This window comes from Musa acuminata, chromosome BXJ2-6, assembly GCF_036884655.1.
Source record: "Musa acuminata AAA Group cultivar baxijiao chromosome BXJ2-6, Cavendish_Baxijiao_AAA, whole genome shotgun sequence".
Lineage (NCBI taxonomy): Eukaryota > Viridiplantae > Streptophyta > Magnoliopsida > Zingiberales > Musaceae > Musa > Musa acuminata.
Genome location: NC_088343.1, coordinates 39,463,935 through 39,489,275, shown reverse-complemented (window position 1 = coordinate 39,489,275; position 25,341 = coordinate 39,463,935). Strand labels below are relative to the sequence as shown.

Below are 25,341 nucleotides of genomic sequence, written 5' to 3'. Positions count from 1 at the left end.
TAAAAAAATAAATAATAAAAAACTATCACAAAAATTTCCTAAAATCAGAATAAAAAAACACTGAAATATGTCCATATGGGTCTGATGCAAAGGTACTCACAAAATTTTAGAACATTTTGACAAGTGTTGTTATACAATGCAGAGTTTTTAGATTTTGGCCAAAAATAGTGCACTGAATATAAGAAAGTATTTTTAGAAGGCCATATTTTTACCATGTGTTTGTGACATAATTAGAAGATTTCAATAGATTTTAGACTCATAAATAGTTTTGCTCCATTCACTACAAACTTATTATTTTCATACTATGATTCTATTATTATCGATATTAATTTGTGAGATATAAAAATATCAAAGATATTTAGGAAATCCAAGCATAATAAAATCAAGTTTCCTCGATTACACCTAATAGGTGTCATAAGAAAGTGATGAAAATGATTCACAAAATTTAATTATGAAACTATCCAATGACATTTCGACACCTCTTTATCATTAGAATGATATGATCCATGACAATTAAATAAAATTTAAGAATTATCAGTGACAATTAAATAAAAAATAAATAATAATTTATATAAATAAAAATATACATATACGTAAATCATTATTCTTGCAGTTGGATTTGAACATTCTATGTGTATAATAAGCGTTTGATGACATAATTATTTTTTTTTAAGGCAAAAAGGGACTAGAGTTAATTATTTAATAAAAATCATCTAACTTTAAAAAGGAGAAAATAAAAATTGACACAAGATGCTAAAAAATAAATAAAAATATGAAAAAAATTCTCTAAAATAACAACCGATGACATATATTCATAAGTGTCATGTGCAATTTTTTTCTAAAAAATTGGAGATCAATGTATCTATGTGATATACCATTTTTTAGAAAAAAATTTCTTTGGATCAAATTTTCTACATATGTGGTGGTCATCTTTACAAACTCAAATATGAAAAAACATTACATGGATGAATTATATTTTTTTTAAAAATAAAATAAATAAGACAAAAATTATTCTGGATAAAAATTTTATTTTTATAAAGAATGCTCAAAATATTGATAGTAAAACAATAAGTTTTTATAACACTGTTTAGAATTATTAACATCAATGAATCTAGCTGCATAAAGTTTGTATTTCCTGGCAAATATTTTTACAAAAATAAAAGTATACCTTACAAAATTCTCGAAACTTTATAACCCTAGAAGCAGAAAATACTTGACCCTTCTTACAATAGTGATAAAATAAAAGTTCAAAGAAGTTTGTGTTGTTAATGACAAAACTCGAATGAGTATAGATGATAGAACTCGACCCTAAACATAATACCGTATGAAGTCGATGATATTTGAAGATCGCGAAATACGTTACGTTAATAATGATAGAATAAATAGTGAACGAAGACGAAAGGTCATACAAAACAAGTCACATCGATTGATAAATATAAAATAGTGATATACAAATAAAAATACCCATTCAAGTTAAAATTAATTTTTTTATTTGATTTAATCCTATGTGAATAAAATAATTTTTCAAGATTAGTATTATATTTTTAAAAAATAGAGGTATTTTTAGGTATTTTTTAAAGTAAAAATGTTCTGAAAAAAAAATCAAAGTTCAGATTTTTTTTTAGAAATTTACCGAAAAGTAATTTTACCAATTGGTTGATCAGCTACACGTAAATTGGTTGATCAGCTGCACGTAAAACACCACACAGAAACCGCGCCCGTGTTCTCTTACTTCCAACAAACCCACCCAAAACACGTGAGGACGTCGTTCCGTTGCACCCTTCACACGGTGCTCATTTCTGCGCGACGTGGATTCCTATCAACCGTTTGATTCTCACCTTATTTCTCCATCTGCCGTCCATTCGAGGCGCTTGTGTTCACGTGTTGCTGTCCGTCCCCGTCTCCGAGTTCCTTCCAGAATCTTCCATGTGTCCTTGTGCCCCAATAAAACCCTTTCTCCTTAACCCTTATCTCCTTCGACCTCGCTCCACTCCTTCGCCTTCGGATTAGGGTTACCTCCCTCTCGCGTACTACAGTTGTCTCCTCGATCCAGGGCTTATTCTTCCACCGATGGCGACCTCTTCGGCGCAGATTCACGTCCTCGGCTCTGCCGCCGCCTTCCCCTCCTCCAAATTGCCGTCTTCCCGCGTCGCCGCCTCCAACTCCCTGTTCTTTGGCCTCCGTCGGCCGAGCGGCTTTGGCCGGACCCGTCTTAGCGCGAGGAGGCGGGGCCATGGGTCCGGCTACGGGCCTCTCCGGGTGGTGTGCGAGAAGGTGGTGGGGATCGATCTCGGGACCACCAACTCTGCGGTTGCTGCCATGGAAGGTGGGAAGCCGACCATCGTGACCAACGCCGAGGGACAGCGGACGACCCCGTCGGTGGTGGCTTACACGAAGAACGGCGACCGGTTGGTCGGGCAGATCGCCAAGCGCCAGGCGGTGGTGAATCCCGAGAACACCTTCTTCTCAGTCAAGCGGTTCATCGGACGAAAAATGTCGGAGGTCGATGAGGAATCGAAGCAAGTATCGTATCGGGTGCTGAGGGATGAGAATGGGAATGTCAAGCTCGATTGCCCTGCCATTGGGAAGCAGTTTGCTGCTGAAGAGATCTCAGCTCAGGTCGCTTTATTTGGATCCTACATTGAATGTTAACCTTTATTTTACTCTTGGTTACCATTTAGTTCACGCTTTGCCACTATGCATGAACCATGTTTTCATGACAAATTTGACCAGTTTCCTGCTTGTTCGCATTTACAGATATATGGAGAGGCCATATGTTAATGCCTCAATCTAAGATATGTGTTATTTACTCTGGAAACTTGCAGCTTTCAGGGATAATACAACAACAACAACAAAGTTGTAAGCCCCAACCATTTGGGGTCAGCTACATGGGCCATAAGTCTCAACAACAAAGCTTTCTGGGATAATTATTTTGGCTTTGTTTTATTCTTTCTCTTTTAGTTCCTCTTGCAGAAGGTTGGATAATGTGTAATAACCTGATCAATTAGAGTTTAAGTTCAGTAAACTCTGGATATTTTGGTATGGTTTCTTGTCATTGTCATCCTTTTTTTCTATTTCTGTTTCTTTTATTTGTGGAATACACAAAATGATCTTGCTTGCCGTAGGCATATGTAAAGTACACTTTACAGTGGCTATTCAAATCCCAATCACAATTTTAGATGGTTTACCATTTGTTGGCATTACAAATTATTGTTAAATTGTTGCAGTTTGAAATGTTGGTTCCCTTTTAAAGCTTGTAGGTTGTCAAATTTTGGTAACTTGTGAATGAATCTTACAATGGTTGCAGGTATCTGATGTTAATTTTAGTGCTTTTGTAGCTTCTCATGTGTTATTGTTCATCTGGCTTTTTATGCTTTTAATGTGGTGCATTTTCTATGTTGACCATATTTTTGAATATATCTTTGTCTTTTCAGGTCTTAAGAAAGCTTGTGGATGATGCATCCAAGTTTTTGAATGACAAGGTTACAAAAGCAGTAGTTACTGTTCCTGCATATTTTAATGACTCCCAAAGGACAGCTACAAAGGATGCTGGTCGTATTGCTGGTTTAGAAGTCCTTCGGATCATTAATGAGCCGACAGCTGCATCATTGGCATACGGTTTTGAAAAGAAGAACAATGAAACCATTCTTGTATTTGATTTGGGAGGTGGCACCTTTGATGTTTCAGGTATAGGAGCTCATCCAGTTTTATTATGTTTGTCTTGTGTATCTAGTATCATTTTCAGATATCAGTTGATACTTCTTTTTCAATCTTGCACTTATATATTGACCTGTGGATAGCTTACAAATGTGCGTTTTTAATGTACTTTAGGCAGTTAGAGAGAGAATTTCAAAGTTCAAGATAATTGTAAAACCATCACTTTTAGGAATTAATGGTGATTTATCTGTTACATTAGGCTGCTTCTTATGGTAAGAAGAAGCAGATAGCAGGATGTTGATAATTTGACATTAGTATGTGTGGCCGTAGCATCTCGTCCATTGCTTGTTGTTGGCCTCATTTTGTTCGTACTACTTTATGTTTTTATATACTAAGCAGGATTGTAATTAGCTTGTAATTTGTTTGTTGGCCTTATTACTACTTTATGTTTTTATATTGGCCGTAGGATTGTAATTTGTTTAAATGTAAGATCAGATTTGTATAAATTCGCTTTGACCTTTTGAGTTACACTGCTATTCCTTATTACTTTTTTATTTAGACTGTTATGCTTTAATATCAAAGGTGTTATAATATACTAGGCCTGTTAAAGCGTAAGTAACAAAAGATATGAGTTGTCCATGATTGTTGGGATTGCACCTAATTCCATGTCTCAATAGTTTGTATAACTAGGATGTAGTTTCAGTTTCTACTTTACAAAAAGTTTGAAATAGACAATATAGTAACATTCATTTTATTTATGTTATTATAGAAGAGCTTCATTGTAGACCATTTTGTGGAAATTGTCCAATAAAATAATTTCTAAATAATTTACAAAAAAAATTACAACATGTGTTGCCATTCATATGGCTTATCTTGTTGCAAAAGAGTTTTATTTTAGACAAATCTCATGGTATATAGCTGTTTTGATCAATAATCGAATGCATAAGATAAATGAAAAGACGAGGATGGAATTAAGTGTAAATATTTGAAATTTTGGATTGAACATGGAGTTGTAGCTTTGACAAAGTTTGGTCAAGGTCTTCCTGAATGTAATTTCATAGATGCAATTTATATATATTTATTGATGTATATGCATTTCCCTATGATGGTACTTATATGTACAAGCTTACGTGTTTGTGTTGCACTGTTGTCGAATTTCTCCTGCTGGGATTTTTCATGAAAGTTTTATAAGAGCAATCGCATTTGAGGCGATTTTATGATAAAGTGGTTGGTTTTAGTGATGAAACTAAGAAGAAAAAGGAAAACAACTTGATCAAATATATTGTTATGCTTGTTTATTTGATTAAGTTGGGGTTGGTGGATGAGTATGTAACAGGTTCAATTAAATTTAAAAAGTCCATATGGAACCCTCAGAGACTGAGTGAGTTACAAGAGTGAGATTCATGTGATTTGAGCAAAATCATGTGGTTGTTGTACAAATAATCTTGTGAATATATTGGAATAGGTGAGGACTTCTGTGGAGGGAAAAAAGATTACAAAGATATTTGTGATACAGAACTGATTCTTCTAAAGTACAACTACTTTCGATGTGATATGGTGTATGTATAGTGGTGTCCGTATTGGATGGTTCAGGTGGAACCACATGCAATTATGGAGCCATTGAAAAGTTTAATCCTCAGTCTGGATATAGTGGTGTACGTATTGGATGGTCAGATCAAACCATGGGTGGTTTTGCATTCTGTGAGAACTGCTAAGGCTGTTGGAGTTAAGAGGAAGCTAGATTGAGCATTTCTTGTACCATCCATGGACACCACCATCCATGGACACCTTGTTTTTGAATAATCATGACAACATAACTATCACTTTGAAAACTCTATATACATCAGTTGCTTCTGCAGCACAAAATGTGATTTTCCAACTTTAACTTCATGGTTAAATGCCGTTTTGTTTTTTATTCAGATGTAGTTCTTTTCCATCTTATTCTAACTGCCTTTATGAAAACATTCTACAGTTCTTGAGGTTGGAGATGGTGTGTTTGAGGTACTCTCAACATCAGGAGACACACACCTTGGTGGTGATGACTTTGACAAGGTTAATTATATTTGATATGCCAAACTTTTATTGTTTCAATATTTTTATTTTTGTTGGTGTTTCCTTTTGCTTGGTCTATATTGCCTAGAGCGCATATTTGGTGCCCCATTATGCAATTAATTCTTCTACTAAAGCACCTATATTTGCAGCTACCAAGCCTTAAGTTGATCAAACAGAATCAGCCATTGGGTTGAGTAACGCCAAGTTACTAATGTTTCACATGGAGTAATGCCAAGTTCTAAAAGTTTCACATAGTAGTTTGGTTGTCTTTGTTTGTCAGGTATCCACTAAGAACCACACAATAAACCGAGATGGGGGATGGTTATTTTGTCATATGAGCCCATGAAGTAGCATATCATCATTTCTAGATAAGATAATTGCAAAGACTGCTGTTTGATACTTTGTGGAAGGATAGCATTCCAGTAGCTGATTACACTGAAAGAAAGTTTGATGCTATTAGTCTTGTTGTTGGTTTCTACATTCTGGTACTTCTTCTGTAGGTTGTTTTTAGTACCTACTTATATTTGTATCGACAGATTTTCTTTTCTGATGAATTCAGGAATTTTACTTGTGCCCAATAATTTATCATCTTTTTTCTTGTTCATACAAGTATCAGTCACCAATTGCTCTTTAATGTCTAGAATACTTGCATGACTGTTCTTGATCTTCTTTCACTGAACCAACATTTTTTAAACTGTATCTTGCTAACTTCTATACATAATGTGTCGGTGTTGCATCTCTCTATCAGCACATTCTAGACAGGTTTGTTCAGGTCATTATTGAATCTTTTGTACTTCCACCTAAGCAACCAAATGCTTGCAAAATTTTACTGATGAACTCATTAATCATATTCATTCTTGCTAAAATATGCTTACTGAAGTTCTTATATTGCTGCATAAATTGTGCATACTGTTAATGCATTCATTTGTTGATGGTAAATAAGTACATGAATATTCTTTGCTGTTGAGTGATAAAAGTTAATTCTTGCTCAGAGAATTGTCGACTGGCTTGCTGCTGACTTTAAGAGAGATGAGGGGATTGATCTTTTGAAAGACAAACAAGCCCTTCAGAGACTGACTGAAACAGCAGAAAAAGCTAAGATGGAATTGTCTTCCTTGACTCAAACAAACATGAGGTTAGATTCTGTTTTGTCTATGATTTGTTTGTTTTATCATCATGATCTTTCTAAATTTTGTTTTCTTATTATCTTTAGACCTTTCTAATCTGGACTCTGTACCTGATCTTTGGCAGTTTACCTTTTATCACTGCTACTGCTGATGGCCCCAAGCACATAGAGACAACACTTACAAGGGCCAAATTTGAGGAATTGTGTTCAGACCTTCTTGACAGGTATATCCAAATTCCATTATGTGAGGTTATTGAATTGGGATGCAGAACATAATAATTTAGAAAATGGTGGATTTAAGCCTCTTGGTCGAAAATGTGAAAATCATTCTACTTTATGATTACTGATATTTCTGGTTAATTCTGTAATTTGGAAATGATTTGATGTCTAATTTTTTTGGTTATAGTGTATATGCATGCTTCATTTTTATTCTGAGTTGGATCCTTATCTTTTGTATGCCTGTTGGTGATATCAGGCTTAGAACTCCTGTAGAAAATGCGCTGAAAGATGCAAAGCTTTCATTTAAGGACATAGATGAGATAATCCTTGTTGGTGGATCAACTCGTATCCCAGCAGTTCAGGAACTCGTGAAGAAGATGACTGGGAAGGACCCCAATGTTACTGTCAACCCTGATGAGGTTGTTGCTCTTGGTGCTGCTGTACAGGTTCGTTTTTTAAAATGATGTTCATCAACTCATGCAATTTTTTTCCCAAAATTTATGCTATAAGGCCTAAATTTCAACTTTTAGTAGTATTGAGCTATCTAAGTGACAAATATGAGCCATGTTACACTAGAAGCTTATAAATGTATGGGCAAGAATAAACATCCTTGCAACAATGGAACATCAATTTGTTTTTTTATTTATATTATATAAATAGCTGATGTGTACTATGTGCTTTAAAATTTTGATGATACAAGTAAAATAATCACTTTTTTTTATAATTGATAATAACATATATGGAATGTATCTGTAAACCACCAGCATTATAAAATGGAATTGTAGGACATCTGTTTCATCACTTGTCATGTATGAATTTGGTGATATCTGCATTTCAAGTTACATGCACCTGTAACTTTGTGGTCATGTTTATATGCATAAATTGCTGAGTTTTGGCATTGAAAAACTACATCAGTTGTTTAATTCTATGATGGAAGACCTTTATGCCTTGACCTCTATGCACTGCTGCTGATTATCATGTCAACTGATACAGAACCTTGTGCAAACAAGTTCTGGATTAACTTTTCTGTAATGATGGTGCCAATGTTTATTCTGCGATCAATCATTAGTGTTTCTGTAATTGATTTTACAGGTAGATATTCAGGATTTGCAACCTCAAAGGAAGTTCTGTTTTGTGTAATCTGCAAACTAATTTAGAATTAGGTCATTTGAGATCAGATTTTAATGTTTTCAGAATGATCTAGCTACCCTCCTTATTCTTTATCTTTTATATGGGGTAGTTCATTTACTTCTGCGCTTACGTTTGCAGGCAGGAGTGCTGGCTGGCGATGTCAGTGATATTGTGCTTCTCGATGTGACACCACTATCCCTTGGTTTGGAAACTTTGGGTGGTGTGATGACAAAGATCATCCCAAGGAACACAACATTGCCAACATCTAAATCAGAAGTCTTCTCTACAGCAGCAGATGGCCAGACAAGCGTCGAGATAAATGTTCTTCAAGGTGAAAGAGAGTTTGTGAGAGACAACAAATCACTTGGCAGTTTCCGTCTTGATGGAATTCCTCCAGCCCCACGTGGGGTCCCACAGATTGAAGTCAAGTTTGATATCGATGCCAATGGAATTCTTTCTGTTACTGCTGTGGACAAGGGCACTGGGAAGAAACAAGACATAACAATTACTGGGGCCAGCACTTTGCCCAGTGATGAGGTGAGATCACCTACCATCATATTATCCAGTTTTTTGTATATCACCTACTACATAGGGATGCTTTGTTTCATAATTAGAATGATTAAAAGTTGTTTGCGGTTCCACTTTTCAAAAAATTATCATATGGCACCAGAGCATGTAGTTTTTGATGGACCCATATATTGTCAACATTTTCAATATAGTAGTCACCCAAATATCCAGTTGATTTAATATTTTAAACGTTTTGGCCCTCCTTATGACTTGTAATGAACATGTAATTTTTTTTTTCATTAGCATAGCTCTCAAGAGGGTTTATCTTGAAATGTTGCTTTTCATATTGTGCTTTCAGTTGATTATCTTCTGCTTGAAATTTACCATGAAATACTATCCAAGTACTATGCAAAAGCACAAATTGTTGGAAAAGATCAAAGCTGTCATGGTTGTGTTTTTTTAGCACTTGTCATAATTAGGTTTATCCACTTTAGACCACAATTATTTGTATTGAATTTTGGAAGTTGGGTGCAAATCCACATGTTGGGACTCAACTTTACCAATTTTTGCTACATGGAAATATCCAGGTGGACAGGATGGTGAAGGAAGCTGAGAAATTTGCCAAAGAGGACAAGGAGAAGAGGGACGACATTGATACAAAGAACCAGTCTGAGTCTGTGATTTATCAGACCGAAAAGCAACTGAAGGAGCTCGGAGACAAGGTACCTGCCGAAGTCAAGGAAAAGGTGGAAGCAAAGCTGAAGGACCTCAAGGATGCTGTTGCTGGTGGATCAACCCAAAGCATGAAGGACACAATGGCAGCCCTGAACCAGGAGGTGATGCAGCTCGGGCAATCGCTTTATAACCAGCCTGGTGCAGCTGGCCCGGGTTCTGCTCCTGGAGCCGATGCTGGATCTGCTGGACCATCTACCAAGGGGCCCGACAATGGTGATGTAATCGATGCTGATTTCACTGATAGCAAGTGAGGTGGTATGGATGGATCAGCTGGAGCAGTGTGGATGTTCGGTCACTAGGGATTACAAATTTTGGCAGAGCGGATGAAGTATATATATTGGTAACGTTGTTTTGGGTGTTACCGAATTTTCTGCCTTCCCCACATAATATGGAGGTTTTGAATACCTGTAAGAACACTTGTTGGAGATTTATCGCCCAAATTGGTGGGTTTTGAGTCCATGCTTTCAGGATTTTTTAAAAATATTTTTAATATATAACGCGGCATATTTGGTTTTCTGCATATTCAATAATATTCTCAAGTAAAGATTGGGTTTTTTGTTGTTGGAGAGCTAATTACATAATGTTTTCTGGAGTTAATCATCTTTAGCATTTGGGTCATGATATTTTTATAATTACGAAAGTAAAATATATAGGTTCATTTAGTATAATGATGTCAATTTTATTGATAGAATATATAGATTCATTTATTATAATGACATCAATTCTATCGATATAAATATAAAAATAAAAAATAAAAAGTAAAAAAAGGTAATTTTAATGTTTGGTGGCAGATGACGGTCTCGTTAGCGTTGATGTCGACTAGTTGTATGGTTACTTTCGAGGATGATAAGGTTCGCTCTCATTACGATGCCACTCGTTTCCATAAGGAGCACTGTTTGCATATGTGTCAACGCATATGGTGGTAGTCGCCACAGTGTCTATGGTAAAGATGGTGGTTGCTTCGTTGTTGACTCGTCGACGGATCCCAACCTCGACCTCTCTCTCTTTGCATCTGTGTTGGCGTTGACATAAATGTTGAGTGATCGCCACCCTCTGAATCCATGCTCTCTCAACAAGCTTTGCACATTGTCCAACCACCTCCCCGGTGAGTGGTCACTACTGTTGGATGAGACCATCACCTCCACCCGTGCCTCCCTAATCATTTGTAGCACCCTCGCATCAATGAGCTGCTTCTCTGCCTTGACTCCTATGCATGCCATCGTGATGTTCAATAGTGCCATCAACTTCTCCTTGGATGCCTAGTTCTTGGATAACCTAGGCTCCTCCTCGCGCATGGAGCGGACTCATTGGGAGATATCGACACTATACTCCTCCATCGGGTCCTAGAAGGGGGGACCTCCCAATGAGGGGCTCCAAGAGGAGGACATCGAAGCTGTAGACTTTGAAGAAGAGAGTGAAGGAGGGCTTGGGAAGGCGTGACTCAAGCGTATGGTAGAAGAGTGAGGAGGATGCAGCGAAGGAGGAGGGGGTGACGAGGTTGTGGAGTGAGGCTAGGGGAAGGGGCAAAAGGGATAGGATGAGAGCATAGTCGATGAGACAGGACTCGAAGTCTAAGCGAAGCAAGACATTGGAGGGCTTGAGGTTGGCAAGCAGTCGACGGTTTCTCTGGTAGAGGTAGAGGAGGTCGATGGCCATGTCCTTTACCATCTTCAAGCATAACATCTAGTACAACAGTCGTTCGATATCTATATCGACGTCGTGATGAGAGTGGATCTTATTATCATCGTGATGAGAGTGGACCTTATTATCGTCGGAGGTGGCCAGGCAACTGTATTGGCATTATCGTCCGCCATCGATATCGTCCATCACTCAACGTTAAAATTATTTTTTTATCTTTTATTTTTATGTTTCGTTGATAAAACTGACGTCGTTAGAATAAATAAACTTAGATATTTCATGTAATTTTTTTGAAGTGTAAAGATCTAAACAAAAGACAGCTAACTATATGTAATTAGCCCGCTGCCGGATCTCTCTTAATTCAGTGGGCTGCAAAATGACCCTGTTGCTTTCTCATTGTCGTTTTGCCATCTCGGCTCTTCAAATTTGATCGGTGAATACGAAGGGTTGCGCATATCATGTTCATGTCTATCAGCTGCATGCCAACCTACTTACTCTTTTGTGGTAAGAGATATCAGTACATATGTCGAAGAATTCTTTTGCTGATAAAGAATTTGAATATGGACGAATTCTAGGAAGAAGTCGTTGGTTTTGACTTTTTCAAAGAACATCCCATCTTTATTTCTTTTATCAGACCGTCCACTTCTTAAAATTCTAAATATACCTCCTGTTTACTTTCCCTTTCATCTCTTCTCTTTACAATAAGTTCTTTTTGGGTTTTGGTTCGATGCATTAAGAACAGGTCCCATGGATTAAACTGGACCAAATTTATAATAAAATATATAAAAAATAAATATAAAATTTCATTAAAAAATTTAAAAAATTAGAAAACATTTTGGAGGGCACAAAAATGTTTGAATATATAAAAGTATTAAAATTATATATTGTACTAAACTATTTACTTATAATATTATTTAGAATTATAAATATCTAAATGCTAAAATTTGAATTTTATTTATTAAATTTATCTTCTAATTAAAAATTTTGGAGCTGGTTCAAATTTATTTGAACCGGCATAAGATTTATTGATCAAACCTAAACCGGTCCAAACCAAGCTAAGAAAAAGACAATAAAGTTGAAAAAAGATAGTATAACCGCTCACCTTTTTAGGGTAAAATTATAACGTTAAAGAAAATGAAAATGAAGCGCTCTTCAGAGACAAAAAAGCTAATATTAGCCAATTTTTTAGGAATTCACGTTAAGCAGAAACATAATACAAAACCAGCGGAAATGACAAATCACTGTCAAAAGATTTAGTCATGCTTCTTCCGGTGTACGAGGCTTTGACAAACTACTACGCCATAATGGCCACAAGTGATGACGTCTGAAAACTAATTGTAGCAGTTAAATGCAATATCTTCCTTTGCTAATTCCAGAATTAGATCAACCTACAAAGATACCTGGCATCTTACTTATTAAAAAAAAAAAATTTAAAGAATCAACAAATCAGTGGATTTAAGTGGAGTAACATATCCATACCAATGATGCATTAGATTCCAAGAAGGAGAAAACAGTTTATTTATATCAAAAATCGAGGGCATGGTGTAGTACAAGCATAAGCACGAGACACGCTCGCAAGGAAAGCCATGTCATTTGATGCAAAACATGCATCATGGCTTTTGGTGCATATTACACACGCAGGCTCAAGGGCAAGGTAGGAAGTAGATTGTTTGTTGAAAGATACTATTATAGTGAGGCGTATGTAGGTCGCGAAAGGGGTTACCTAACTAACGAGTGCAAATTATGCAAGGGTAGGTGGAATCCATATGTAGCCATGTGTTTGCACATATCCAGCTTTGGCAAGTAACTCATCTGCCTCTGCTGGACCACGGCTGCCTGGTTTATATGAAATGGGCTTCAGTTGTCCCTCGTCGATGCTGTGTAGAAGAGGAGTGAATATCTCCCATGCGACCTATGGCATACAATCAATAAAAATCAGAACCAAACTCATTTATTTCATCTATAGATTAATTAATTATGAGGGGACATACTCTCAGTTCATCTCTGCGCACAAAATGTTGCTGGTCGCCCCTTATTCTGTGAAGAAGATATTTCGACAAATTAGAGATCGAAGTGATAGGCAGATGAACGATCCGAACAAGAAAAAAGAGTTTGCAAATTTGTGAATGGAATGTGAAATCGACATTAGGACTCTGATAATATGTGAAGTAAAATTAGGTGGCCAAGAAATGACAAGCTTTATGTAAGAAAAAATGAGCTCCCTCAACATGAGAAGTTCATACGCACACTTCATTTCGTTGGTTGGTTAAGTATATGATTTCCTTCCATTGATATATGTATTTCAGGATGTACATAAGGGAAGCATGCACACAAGACATTGGTTGGTTTATTTCATTCAGACATCATATATCAGGGTATACTAGGACAATCAGACATCCTCAGTAGCCATATATATCTGCATTCGAGTTCCAAGTCATGTTCTTAGCTAAGACATCAATTATTGCTGTATTCCTTCTGGGTTTTGGAACTATGCCTCTACCAAAGTTCTCAGTGGCATTTGGGAACTACAGATGATCACTGGTGACAAAGCCTAATGATCTATCATAAAAGTAGTAGCATGACATATAAAAGTACTAGCATAAAAGTACTTTCTATGCAGATGGTCATCTGATCAAACATAAAAGTACTAGCATTACAAAAAACATCCTTTTAGGTCACTGGTCCTTATAATCACTGAGAATGTTTCAGGATGGAGCTACCGTGACTTGGGATTGATGCTACTGTTAACAGTGATCTGTAAAAACTTCTATCACCTAGATGCAAAATTTTGCAAATTGGACCATAAGTTTCAGATAAAGATAAAAGTACTTGTCCGGATAAGTTATCACTGTTAAGATCATTATGCAAAACAAGACTGCAGAAAATATTAGTTTCTGGGTCATCTATGGGTTTTGATACGTAATAAACTATATTCAAATGAAAGATACAGATACTGAATATAATCTTTATAAAGGGTAGCAAATACTAGTTAACAGAAGTTACCGAACGTACGTGTCTAAGATTAACCGTTCATAGGCCTCCGGGATTTTGACGTCTTGATATCTTAGACCATAAGACAAATCTAGCTCACTCTGTATAGTTGACATTTGTAGTCCGGGTTTCTTGACCTGCAGAAGAAAATAAAGTAATCACAAAATAAATTATTATAACAAGGACATGCGATCGCAAGAAACACCTTGGAGGCTCCAGAAGCAGGAAACAAGTCATGATACCCCTAGCATGATATCCAGTATTCTGGTGAAAATCATGATGGAATATGATATGACCATCTATCTTCCATGCTATGGTCTCAAAGTGAACTTAAAGAGCCATATCCTCCAGCCAGTCAACAAGATGATTGCAGGCAAACTAAGACTCAAAGGGTGGAGTCTCGAGTCTAACAACTATCAAAATGATGCAACCAGAGATAAAACTGTGGCTTATAACTAAGACACACATTCCATGAGATGGTTTACAAGACAAGACTGTGCTGATGACACAGTACCATACACCACTAACTAAGGGATCAAGAACTTACTGTTAGTTTCATATACATGGCTTCTGATGGTTGCAGGCGAATGACAAATTCATTTCTCCCTTGCTTCTTACCTTAGCACATTTAATAACAAAAAAACGATATAAGTTTCTACAAGAGTAAATAGTGGAAAAGAAATTATGACATTGAGTGGGACAAGAAACCAATATATTGTGCAAGTATCAACATGGTTATTTCTCTTCAGTCTCTAACTTCCCAAGCACTGTCTAAAGTGAATTTTTATTCAAAATTTGAGGTTGTTGAACAATATTGCTTGACTTAGAGACTGATAAACAGAACTTTTTAAGAGAGAACGTCAAGGAGTTGTTAGAGAGTCTAAATGAAATTTCAAAAACCATACTTTTAAAGATATCCCCAGGAACATCCTTAAATTGAACACGTATTTCTGCTTTTCTAGAATTCAAAGCTTTTCCCGCCTTGAGAATAAAAGGAACACCTGCATTGCATGATATCCAAGAGTGTTAGTGAATTCAGATAAGCACAATATGAAAACAATTATTTAGGAAAAGATTTTAGTCATTTTACAGCATTTTATAAAATCTAGCGCAAAGATTGTGGTTTTACAACATGAGGACATGTTGATACCTTGCTGGCACATCAACACCGTGATGTGTCAGTTGACACATCACAAGTACCAGCAGCTAAGAAAGGTAAATAGCATGCCATTGCCATTGCCATTGTCTTTGGCACAGGTTGGCATGATGCAGCCAATACCATTCTGGTATGGTGTGCATGCACCATGTTGACCCACGCTGATCAGCAAGGCATTTCTTGCTTCTATGTTCTTTGTACAGAAGCAAAAAGATATGACCATCAAAAGAATGAAATATAACTTGTAATTGACAGGTCCAAACCTTCCCATCTTTCATTGTGTATACGCAGAACGGCAGTTGCAAATGTAGGAGTGTTAGAACTGTCAGAAACGGTTGGGTCATTTTTGTAGCCCTCATACTGTCCAAGGACTACCTCTTCAGGTTTTATTGGTAGCACTGACTGAAGAACCTGATGGTTGACAAAAATTTAGAAAAAGACACCACGATAAGATGGCCAAGTTTGAAATAAAGGAGGCAAAAGAATGTATCGTAGTTTGTTTGTTGGACTAACTGGGATGATTAAAAACGGCCATGTGCAAGATATGGCAAGCAGATGAAGACACGATTAAAGTTGGTGCATACAAAATGAGTTCTGACCTTCACTTTTTCATCCCGAATGTGCTCAGGCTTTAGTGAAACAGGTTTCTCCATGGCAACCAAACAAAGGACCTGCAACAGTATCAAAGCAGCTGTTTCTTCAAGTCTAACAATGTGCAATAAATTAAAGGACAAGGAAAATATGAAAAAAAGTTTTAGACATAATCAGCATGTCATGAGATGTTGACCTTCTTTGTAATCATTGTCAAGACAGTTTGTAATTTTGTATTTGAAGAAAAAGACAATCACCTGGTTTTTAAATTTGTGGTCGTGCTAAGTTGCTATCAAGACTACACAACTGTGTTCATGTATGATGTAAGTATAGTTAGTTTCAATTGTTTTAAAAATAAGACTATTATGTATAATTAACTAGTCTCCTGTCTGAAAGTAGCCCCCCATCTGCCTTTCAATACATTTCATGCCTTCATGAATTATTTAAAATAAAGTTAGCCAATTGGTGACTATCTAGCAGATAACAAGTTCTACATCAATACAAAATGCTACTAAACTGAATTAAAACCATGATATGGAAAGAAGAGTGTTCGAATCTGCAAGAACAAGGTCCTATTTCAAGCAAGAAGATCTTAAGCATTCAAGTGAAGATGGATGGTGGATCATAAATATTGAACTTAAAAAAAAATCTGCCCATCATATATATAATCTAGTTGCTGAAGAACTGAGTTAATGAAGTGACAAAACTAATTTTCACATGTGTGGACACTGAGACAAAACAAAATCAGTCTAGAATAACAAGAGAAAAAACAGCTTACAGAAGGATGACTGACTATCTATATTTGCTGAAAGTGTCAATTTTACAAGACTTTTGGGACACTATAAGGCCATAAAAGTTAATAGTTTTTTGAAAACAAACCATGTGATCGCACTATCTTTAATGCCATAAACAACTGAGGACATACGTTTAATGTTTGTATATTCTTTTGGTAGATCAAACTGATATAGTTGTCTTTGTGAGACCAAAGAAGTAACATCTTCAATTAAAATCTAATTTTAAGATATAATTCTAGCATCAATTAAATGTAAATGATATGGGAGATCACATCTAATAGCAAGGAAAGATATAGAATGGAAACAACTTTAAGGAAAATAAAGGTTTTAGAATAAGCCAAAAAAGGATTAAAGAAGCTGAGGGGTATTTGGAGACAATTTAGCCTCAGTAGCATTACATGCATGTTTTTAAGCGTCATCTTCCATTCTTCATTACTTTTAACAAGATAAACAATTTACAAACAAGCAGATGAATGGTGAATAAATATAGTCATATTGCACATTTCTTCAAAAGTGAACAATCAATTTTCTAAGAGAATAAATAGTCCTAGGTATACAATTTAATCTGTCAAACAAACAACAATACTTTACTTTCCATTACCTGTAGCAAATGATTTTGAATGATATCACGAATGATTCTGCAAAATGATAAATGTGGTTAGCCTTCAAAAAGTTTAATATTTAATATACCAAAACAGTGTTAACAAAGATTATTTACCTTAATTTTATATGTATGATAGTATATAATATGACCACCAGTATTTGCAGTCAAAATGTAAGACAGAGAAACAAGATTCCCTACGCTTCTTTCAAGAAGAAGAAGAAGAAGCTATCCACTCTATTGCAAAAACTGGACTCCTTGGAAGTTACCAGACAGTGTGGCCTCCAACAATATTAACAAGTTATCATGGAAAACTTCTACTTAATGAAGTTGTCTGAATTTAATACATAAAGTACATTTCAGAGCATCTTAAAGAAATGTACAGACTCCACCCCAGTAAGGAAATATCTGATAGGAACTACACAGGCATAATCCTAACTAAAATCATGCAAAATTTTCTCTTAGGAAGTTCTCTAAAGTCTAAACCATGAGCTGTGCATATTCTTCCAACCACCAATCAAGCTTTGCTAAAGTTCTCAGAACTGATTCCAGTGCCAGGAAAAAGATCTGGTCCTTAGTTTGGAAGGTATGTTTCGTCCAATTCTCAAAATGCATAAAATATACATACCCATATTCATCAAAATATCCTCCTCTCCCTTCAGTTCCAAAGTCCTCCCTGAATACAATCTGCAGGTTCAGAGTTATTGCTATGTTAGAAATGAGAATATTCTGGATGATAAGACCGTAACAATTCGACATGCTTTCCAAAAAAATATTATACAAAGGACGATGTCATTATTTATGTTATATCAAAATATTGAACTGTTACTCTAGAAGCAAGAATAATGGTGGCACCTCTCAAACTCATGAAATACAATGACTGGATGGCCATAAAATAATATATAGTACATAAAGTGCCTTTTTCCCGTGATACGTGTATAATCAAAATGCAAAATGAATTAATGTTATTAAGTAGTTAGGATTTGGGAAACAACACATCAAAAAAGCTAGTGCCAACGAGTTATGGATGCTGAAATGGAAGTCTCAGGCTTCCAGAAAAAAGAGAACAAGAAATCCACACAGCCATTGCATGCTATTATTAGAAATGGGGCCTTGTATGTTTCAGATGAAAAGCCCAAAAGAAAACATATTTTCTTGTAAAATTATGCATGATAGACACTTGTAAATTATCCTCCTGGCTCATGAATTTACCCATGTTTCTTGAACTACAGCTCCTGTAGGAGCAAAAATTACCTGTATATTATCGATGTTATCACGATTCCAAAGAGGCATAAAGAAGCGGTTTGCAAAACGAAGCACCAGCTGTAAATTAAACCAGACATAGGAAAACAGTTAATTGTTAGTTGGAAGATTAAAGAAGCCTGGTGGGGTGTCCTCCCTTCCAGTTATCCCTTCAAAAAAGAAGCATGTCAGTTCCAGTTACACATTATTACCAAGTTTTGAACCAACTCCTTTCCCAGGTAGTGATCAATTCGGTAAAGTTGTTTTTCATCAAATAACTCTCCAAGCTGGGCACTTAAATCTTCTGCAGATTCCAAGTCTTTTCCGAAAGGTTTCTCAACCACAATGCGTGTCCACCCACCAAGATCAGCTGAGAAATATTAATTTAAAGAACTAGTAAGATTCGGCATAAAAAAGGAAGAAGACTCCCATTATGATGCCAATAAGAAATTACTTTGGATATAATCATATATCAAATAACAAAATTTTTGTGTAACTAGTAATCCTGTAATATATGAAGAACAAGAAGTTTCCCTTTGGAAGGAAACATATAATGAAAACATAAAATCAATTCATGGAAGTACAAAATCTTCAATTGTGGGTTGCCAAAAGCACTAATTGAAAAAATTTTCTTAACAATTATACAGAATGATGTTGACATATTTTATTTATAAACTCTTTAGAAAAAGACTAATAAAAAAAGGAGAAAACAATGTAAGAATCTAACTACAGATGGTTGCACAGGAAGGTAAAATTAGGAAGAGAAATTTGTATCTTTCAGACACAAAGGCCAAAATAATAACACAGATTCCTTCCACAGTATGCATGATGTAACTCTTCTGTTATCATTGTCGCTCATGAATCTACCCATGTTCTTTACAACTAGCACTCTTAGGAGGAAAAGTGAGATATTATAAATGTTTTGTAGTTCAGACACAAAGAAGGGAATGTTTCTTAAGTTGACACAATGATATAAAACTTATATGAAAGTACTTTGTGAATGATTAATGCAGAATGATGTTGGTGTACTTATTTATCAAGATTTTATACTACATATTGCATCTACTAGAACCAAGGATTTAATTGTTGTCAAGTGACCTATGCCAATGGTGCAACACAAGAAACACTATGAGGTCTACCAACAAATATAAATAAAAAACAAATAATGGTCTTGGCATACCCTCAGCATGGCATGAGAACCATGCAAATACCACATTATCACAATACAACATGATTGAAACTTCAAGAAGCTCCCGAACCATTATTAAAATGTTATAATAGTTATCCTTTCCAATCCTATTGCAGAAACATTTCTTTTGTGGCAAAGTTAGAAAACTATGCACTTTTATTATGTTATAATCATGAAATATGTGTAATGAGAAGCAAATGAAAATGAGATAAATATATATGAGAGGAAAATAATTAATTACTCTCTCTCTCTCTCTCTCTCTCTCTCTCTCTCTCTCTCTCTCTGTGGCAACAAAAGGGAAAGGTTGTTTACAAATTCATCAAAGAAAAGCAGTTTTTCACAAATGTTCAGCACTAACTCTGAAAGCTTTTTACTAACAAAGAAATTATTTTCTGCAACCATAACAAAGTCTGCAGGAAAGTATAATGTAACATATTTATTACGAAAAATAATAGATGAAGAACAGTCAACAAAATTCTTAAGGAAAGTGACATGGGAAACATACACTTTGAAAATTACAGCCATTGAAGTAGAAAATATTTTCATTTAGTAATGTATTTTTACCAAAACTACTAGTAACTGAAAAATGTCATTGGTAAACCTGAAGATTGCAATGGCTTCTTCAAATTCTATTTGGTTCATTTCATTGACAAGAATGAGAGAGAAGAAGACATCATGAATCATTCATCTAGATAGTAACAAGCATGAATTATACAAATTCATAAGGTACATACAGATGCTAAATTCTATGTTAAATGACATCAGTGACATTATACTAGCAAACCTAATTATCACATCTTATGAAATTTATGGGAAAGCTTACACTGGTTCATGCAATGTCTTCTTATCATTTTGCAGACAGAAGGATATACAGATGGAGGAAGTGCCAGGTAAAATAGCCTGCGAGAGGTTCCTGGTTGGGAATTTTTTGATGTCTCATGCTCTGAAACTTGCATATCCAACAGTTGAAAACCTTCCTCACTGTCATATGAGCCACTGACATATTTAATCTGCAAAGCAATCATAAATTTTACACCTCCTAAACTCAGAAATGTTCAGAGTAAGAGAGGTAGAATCAGTTTACCAATTGCAAGAACTTCGATAGAATCTCTACATTTTCAGTTGACACAACTTTGCCAAGGTATCTGAACAACATTGACAAAATTCAGTTCTATTATTAAAATTGCATTGCAGAAAAACACTAACAAACTAAAGATGTAAAAAAAATGGTCAGAATCTTCACTGTAATAGTGAAAATGTTCTCTTCTATTGTGCTCATTTTCATCTAACCAAATGTCAAATGGAAAGGTACTTGCAAAAAGGAATGAAAAGTCCATTTTTAAATATTATTGCTTCTCTGAGGTTCATTTGAAGATCTGAAATCAACCAGTTAAAATATGCAATGCAAACTTTTTATTCTTTTCTTGGAATCCATCCACTGAAGCATGAATCTTTGTGTCATTGAGCTTCACTGAGTGCGATATCACCAGTTAAACTACGTGCTTCCAAATCTCATCAATGACTTCTCATTGTACTCAGTATTTTTCTTTTTGGCATATGTAGCTGTCAAGATTTCATGCTTGCATGCATCTGTCTGCAAAGTTCCTATGTTTATATAACCTTCAATATCTCTTATGAACTTTGCAATTAGGAACTTGGTACTTTGGGCAGGTGGCTCCACATTGCTCCTTGCCAAGTAAAATTAACTTCTGCCCATGATTATTGTAGCACAAATTCTATTTTATATTTTTCTTTGAGGAAAAGAGGATGAGCATGAGCTCATTAATTTCATCAACAAAGTGAAATGAAGCTAGTAGATAAGGGTGGGCTACTAGAGAACATGAACCAGAGACCTATCTATATAAGGCAAATGGGTGATGGAGCCTTTCTAGCTAAATAAAGTTAGCATTTTCCAAGAAACTAAAAGGAGAGTCCAAACAATTATATATAGGTGGAGATTCATGACTTTTTGATCCAGATAAGATCATAGTGCATGGAGGAACACAGTTTACTGACTTTTTTTCCAAAAGAGTTTGCTGACTTTTTTCTCCAAAACACTTTACTGACTTTGACCTCAATACTGCTGCAGCATGTGTTATTGCTTAAGTGTCATTCTTTAGCGTGATTGTTGATAGCCTAAGGATCAGATGCACTGGTTTAAGCTCAATTTTCTCTAATTGTTATCTTTGATCATGGAGTTAGTTCAAAAATATAGAAAAAGAGTAAACTTGAGAAAATGTAGTGTCCATATGAATTATTTGGATCAGTTGTTTAAAAATTAATCCTGATTCCATGTATAAAACATACTTGAGCCACCAATTGTATGGAATCTCCACCAATACATAATTTCTGAATAAAAAAAATCTACTGAATGTCTGAAACACACAAGTAATTGCCCAGATCAAATAACAACATCGGATCATATATTTCACAATGAGGGTGACAACACACACTAGAAAGGTAGACCTCATTAGACATGAATTGTAACAACAATCAGACCCATCAAATCCTACCAATGCTCTGATTATAACATCCTTGCAGAAAAACAACAAATATGAGGAAGTGAACTAATAAGATTTTATCAGATGATGTTTGTTAGGCGACTGTCCCAGATGACACAACCAGTTTGTACCAGTAGATGTAACATTTCCAGTTGTCATGCTACCTATGTTCTATATTTGATTCCCCATGCTGCTAGAAGAAACTAAAGATCATTCAAGTGTGAGATTCAACCCTTTTGTTATAATGGACAATCATGCTTCGTATAACTTGTTTCTTTTTTTCCTTCAGTAATTTTGAAATTTGAATATTGTTTTGACCCATTTATCACATCACTGTAATATTAGTTGGAACTTGGAAGTACTACCATCCAAGATTAGATACATTTTAACAAAATATATCCAATGCATAATCAAAATCTCAAATGATCCAAAAGGGAAAATGGAATGACAGAGACGGTATATTTCACAATTTGTGTGAGGTTAAGGCCAAAATTATTGATGAAGCTCATTAGTGATCAAGATGCTTTATGACAAAATAGTGTCTTACCCACGGATGCGTTCTCTTAAATCATCATCTGAAAGCTTTGTCCGAGCATAACCAAATATGTGCACATCATTCTCTTGTAAGAATCCCTATTTATTTCTCCAGCAACATGAGTACATTACTGAAATTGCATATACTATATGATATCTTTATTCAAAAGAATGGCATTGATCATAATATGCAACATCACAAAGAAAATTTACAGATGTTACAACTGTAAACATGAACTTATTATGCATACATAAACTGATATGATGCATAAATAGACAGACATTATCTGACATTTCAACATGTAAATTCAAATGTACAATAATACACATTAATGTAAAAAATAATAATATAAATGAATCTCAGCTGTAAGACACTAATCCAAAAAAGAACCTAGAATCAACTAAAAACACAAAAGAACCCTTTGCAAACTGAGATATGCATAAATTAACAAAAAACAATCCATAATCTAAAGAACTCAAAGCTTTCTTAGGAACACTACTATTCATGGAAAGCAAAATAATGTGCCAACACACGGAATGAGCAGCTACCTTTTATTCCTTTCCATGTAAAATTTCTCAAGATTATTCATCTGAAATTCTCATCATGGCATTAACCAACAAATAAGCTAAACTCAAAAACATATTGACCCAAAACCAAACAAAGAACTTAAATGAGCCGAGATTATCAAGAAAAATATTGCTTGATAAGGACAAAAAGAAATTATAGAGAACTGAAGATTAATAGTTCACCTAATGCCAAAAAAAATCACATTATAAACAGCAGGCTTTTGCTTAGACATCAACGACAAGTTTGATAAAACACAAGTCAAAAATAAACTTCCAACATGTAACCATAAGTATTCATCAAGAGAAGAGGACAATGATTTGTTAGAAAAACAAGCCATATAACGAGGTCATTTTTCACATTCTAGTTATCAAAGAAAACTACATAGTTAAATAATACATATCAATCAATATATGATGAAACAGATAAGCACCACGAACCTGCTGAAAAAGGTGAAAGAGTGCAGGAAATGTTTTCTTCTTGGCAAGGTCACCAGAAGCACCAAGCACGATTATGGATAAACAACCAGCCTCCCGTACAAGACCCATGTCTTTCTCTTCTGAAAATGATTCACTCCTAAAACTGTTATTTCCTAAGGAGCCATTTCTCAAAGATGTATCTGACACAGTTGACATGGCTAACTGCAGTATGATGATTTTGTTCTTCTTTGAATGAAACCTGAATAATTATATAGAAAAATGATCATTTGCACATTGAGAATGGATCACATATTATTGCACAAACATTACTTATATCTCTCTGAGAGAGTGAGTAAAAAATTAACCACAAAACAACTAGATATTGAGACTCAAAGATGCATACTAAGACACAACACTGTAACAAGTTGCCTAAAATCAATATCCTCAAAAGCTCCCAAAAATTGGAATGAAATTTGCTACGTGGCACATCTTTGTCTACTAAGACATGACAATGTAACAAGTTTACTAATATCACTCTCCTCAAAGTACCTGAAAATCGGAAGGAACTTTGCAAAATTAAGAGACATAAACATTGAGTCTCAGAAACATGATATTCTTAAGGATGTCTGGATCATAAGCAATTAATCACTAAACGTTATCATTTGGAGGCACTTGCAGAATAAGAACCGTATGCTGTTATGATCATATCATATGTTATGCGGTACATAGCATTTACTTGTTCCTGCAGTGGCTTCTATTAGCCCCTCTAGCATAAATATGCATTCATCATCACCACGTATTGCAAAGCCACTGAATGAATTAATGTAGCACACGGACCAGTTAACCTCCATAAGTGCTTTGATGCATCTCTAGTCGAGAAGGAATCTTCCAACCAAAAGAATGCTCATCGCCACTCTCTTATGCCCTAAACTATGCGATCGGATAAGTCTCAGGATACGACAGACTGAATCAAGAAGTAGCTTAGTACCTTACAATCTAAGCAGAGCTTAGGTCCACACAATCTAAGCAAAGCACCGTTCGTGCAAGAACAATGATTAAAATTCTTGATCAAGGACCGTCTCATCAAGGCTGAAGACCCACGGTGAAGCAAAATAAGCCAAAAACAAGCGGTTCCTAATTCTTTCTTCATTCAAGAGAACCCGTTTCCCCGCCAAGAAAAAGGAAGTTACGGGCAGAGACCCACAAAAGATCAAGCAAGCGCATGGCATGGGCGAAAGAACAAGCACCATAGGAAGAAATCATGAAAGAAAAGACCAAGGACAAACCTAACCAGCAGCGGTCTTGCAGACGGTGAAGGACGAATGGGGGCAGCAACCCTTTTATGCTCGCCGCTCTGCGCCTTCCTGTGCTCGCCACCACCTACCCCTCCCTTTCTCTCTCTCTTACCAACTACCGGATTGAAAGGACAAGGAAAATATTACGAATAGTAAATTACATATGTACCCCTCCACAGTCGGTTATTCCAAACTAAGAGGAAATGAATGGAGACAGAAAACTTTGACCCAACGGTCTACCTCAACTTTTACGCGATGAGTAGGCGGCCATATGAACGTTCTCCAATTCTGCTGCCGCCGACTATTATTTCAGCTCAGCAAACCATGGTGGAAGTGGGACCCGCAAGAGAACAGGCGGGTAGATGAAAGTTAGTGCGCGGAAGAGCGGGCCCAAATAA

General features: G+C 35.7%; 2 protein-coding genes across 3 annotated transcripts; one reads left to right on the top strand and one right to left on the bottom strand.

Annotated features, from left to right (window-relative positions):
• The first annotated feature begins 1,974 nt into the window (after positions 1-1,974).
• LOC135615549 (stromal 70 kDa heat shock-related protein, chloroplastic-like) lies at positions 1,975-9,947 on the top strand. The gene is made up of 8 exons (XM_065114197.1): positions 1,975-2,619; positions 3,435-3,687; positions 5,630-5,709; positions 6,702-6,844; positions 6,961-7,059; positions 7,311-7,500; positions 8,324-8,722; positions 9,280-9,947. Exons 1-8 carry the CDS (start codon positions 2,071-2,073, stop codon positions 9,676-9,678), a joined length of 2,112 nt encoding a protein of 703 aa, XP_064970269.1. The 5' UTR covers positions 1,975-2,070; the 3' UTR covers positions 9,679-9,947.
• Positions 9,948-12,559: 2,612 nt separating this feature from the next.
• LOC103989311 (glucose-6-phosphate 1-dehydrogenase, cytoplasmic isoform) lies at positions 12,560-25,054 on the bottom strand. 2 transcript variants are annotated; one of them, XM_009408118.3, is made up of 16 exons: positions 24,935-25,054; positions 23,670-23,907; positions 22,678-22,763; positions 20,714-20,774; positions 20,453-20,639; positions 18,653-18,810; positions 18,453-18,521; positions 17,827-17,885; positions 17,199-17,235; positions 15,812-15,883; positions 15,476-15,623; positions 14,962-15,057; positions 14,604-14,674; positions 14,078-14,193; positions 13,057-13,102; positions 12,560-12,977 (listed from the first exon to the last, which is right to left on the bottom strand). In XM_009408118.3, exons 2-16 carry the CDS (start codon positions 23,862-23,864, stop codon positions 12,807-12,809), a joined length of 1,572 nt encoding a protein of 523 aa, XP_009406393.2. In that variant the 5' UTR covers positions 23,865-23,907; positions 24,935-25,054; the 3' UTR covers positions 12,560-12,806. The 2 variants fall into 2 exon arrangements, with proteins under 2 accessions (XP_009406393.2, XP_009406394.2); XM_009408119.3 differs by lacking the exon at positions 24,935-25,054 and adding an exon at positions 24,637-24,763.
• Positions 25,055-25,341: the final 287 nt, after the last annotated feature.

Excerpts from the sequence above, each read along its gene's own strand:
- LOC135615549 (XM_065114197.1), top strand. The coding sequence starts at position 2,071 with ATGGCGACCTCTTCGGCGCAGATTCACGTCCTCGGCTCTGCCGCCGCC. Across the intron at positions 3,688-5,629 it reads TGGCACCTTTGATGTTTCAG|TTCTTGAGGTTGGAGATGGT; the intron begins GTATAGGAGCTC and ends AACATTCTACAG. Across the intron at positions 7,501-8,323 it reads CTCTTGGTGCTGCTGTACAG|GCAGGAGTGCTGGCTGGCGA; the intron begins GTTCGTTTTTTA and ends TTACGTTTGCAG.
- LOC103989311 (XM_009408118.3), bottom strand. The coding sequence starts at position 23,864 with ATGTCAACTGTGTCAGATACATCTTTGAGAAATGGCTCCTTAGGAAAT. Across the intron at positions 20,640-20,713 it reads TATCGAAGTTCTTGCAATTG|ATTAAATATGTCAGTGGCTC; the intron begins GTAAACTGATTC and ends ATTGCTTTGCAG. Across the intron at positions 15,624-15,811 it reads TTCGGGATGAAAAAGTGAAG|GTTCTTCAGTCAGTGCTACC; the intron begins GTCAGAACTCAT and ends GTCAACCATCAG.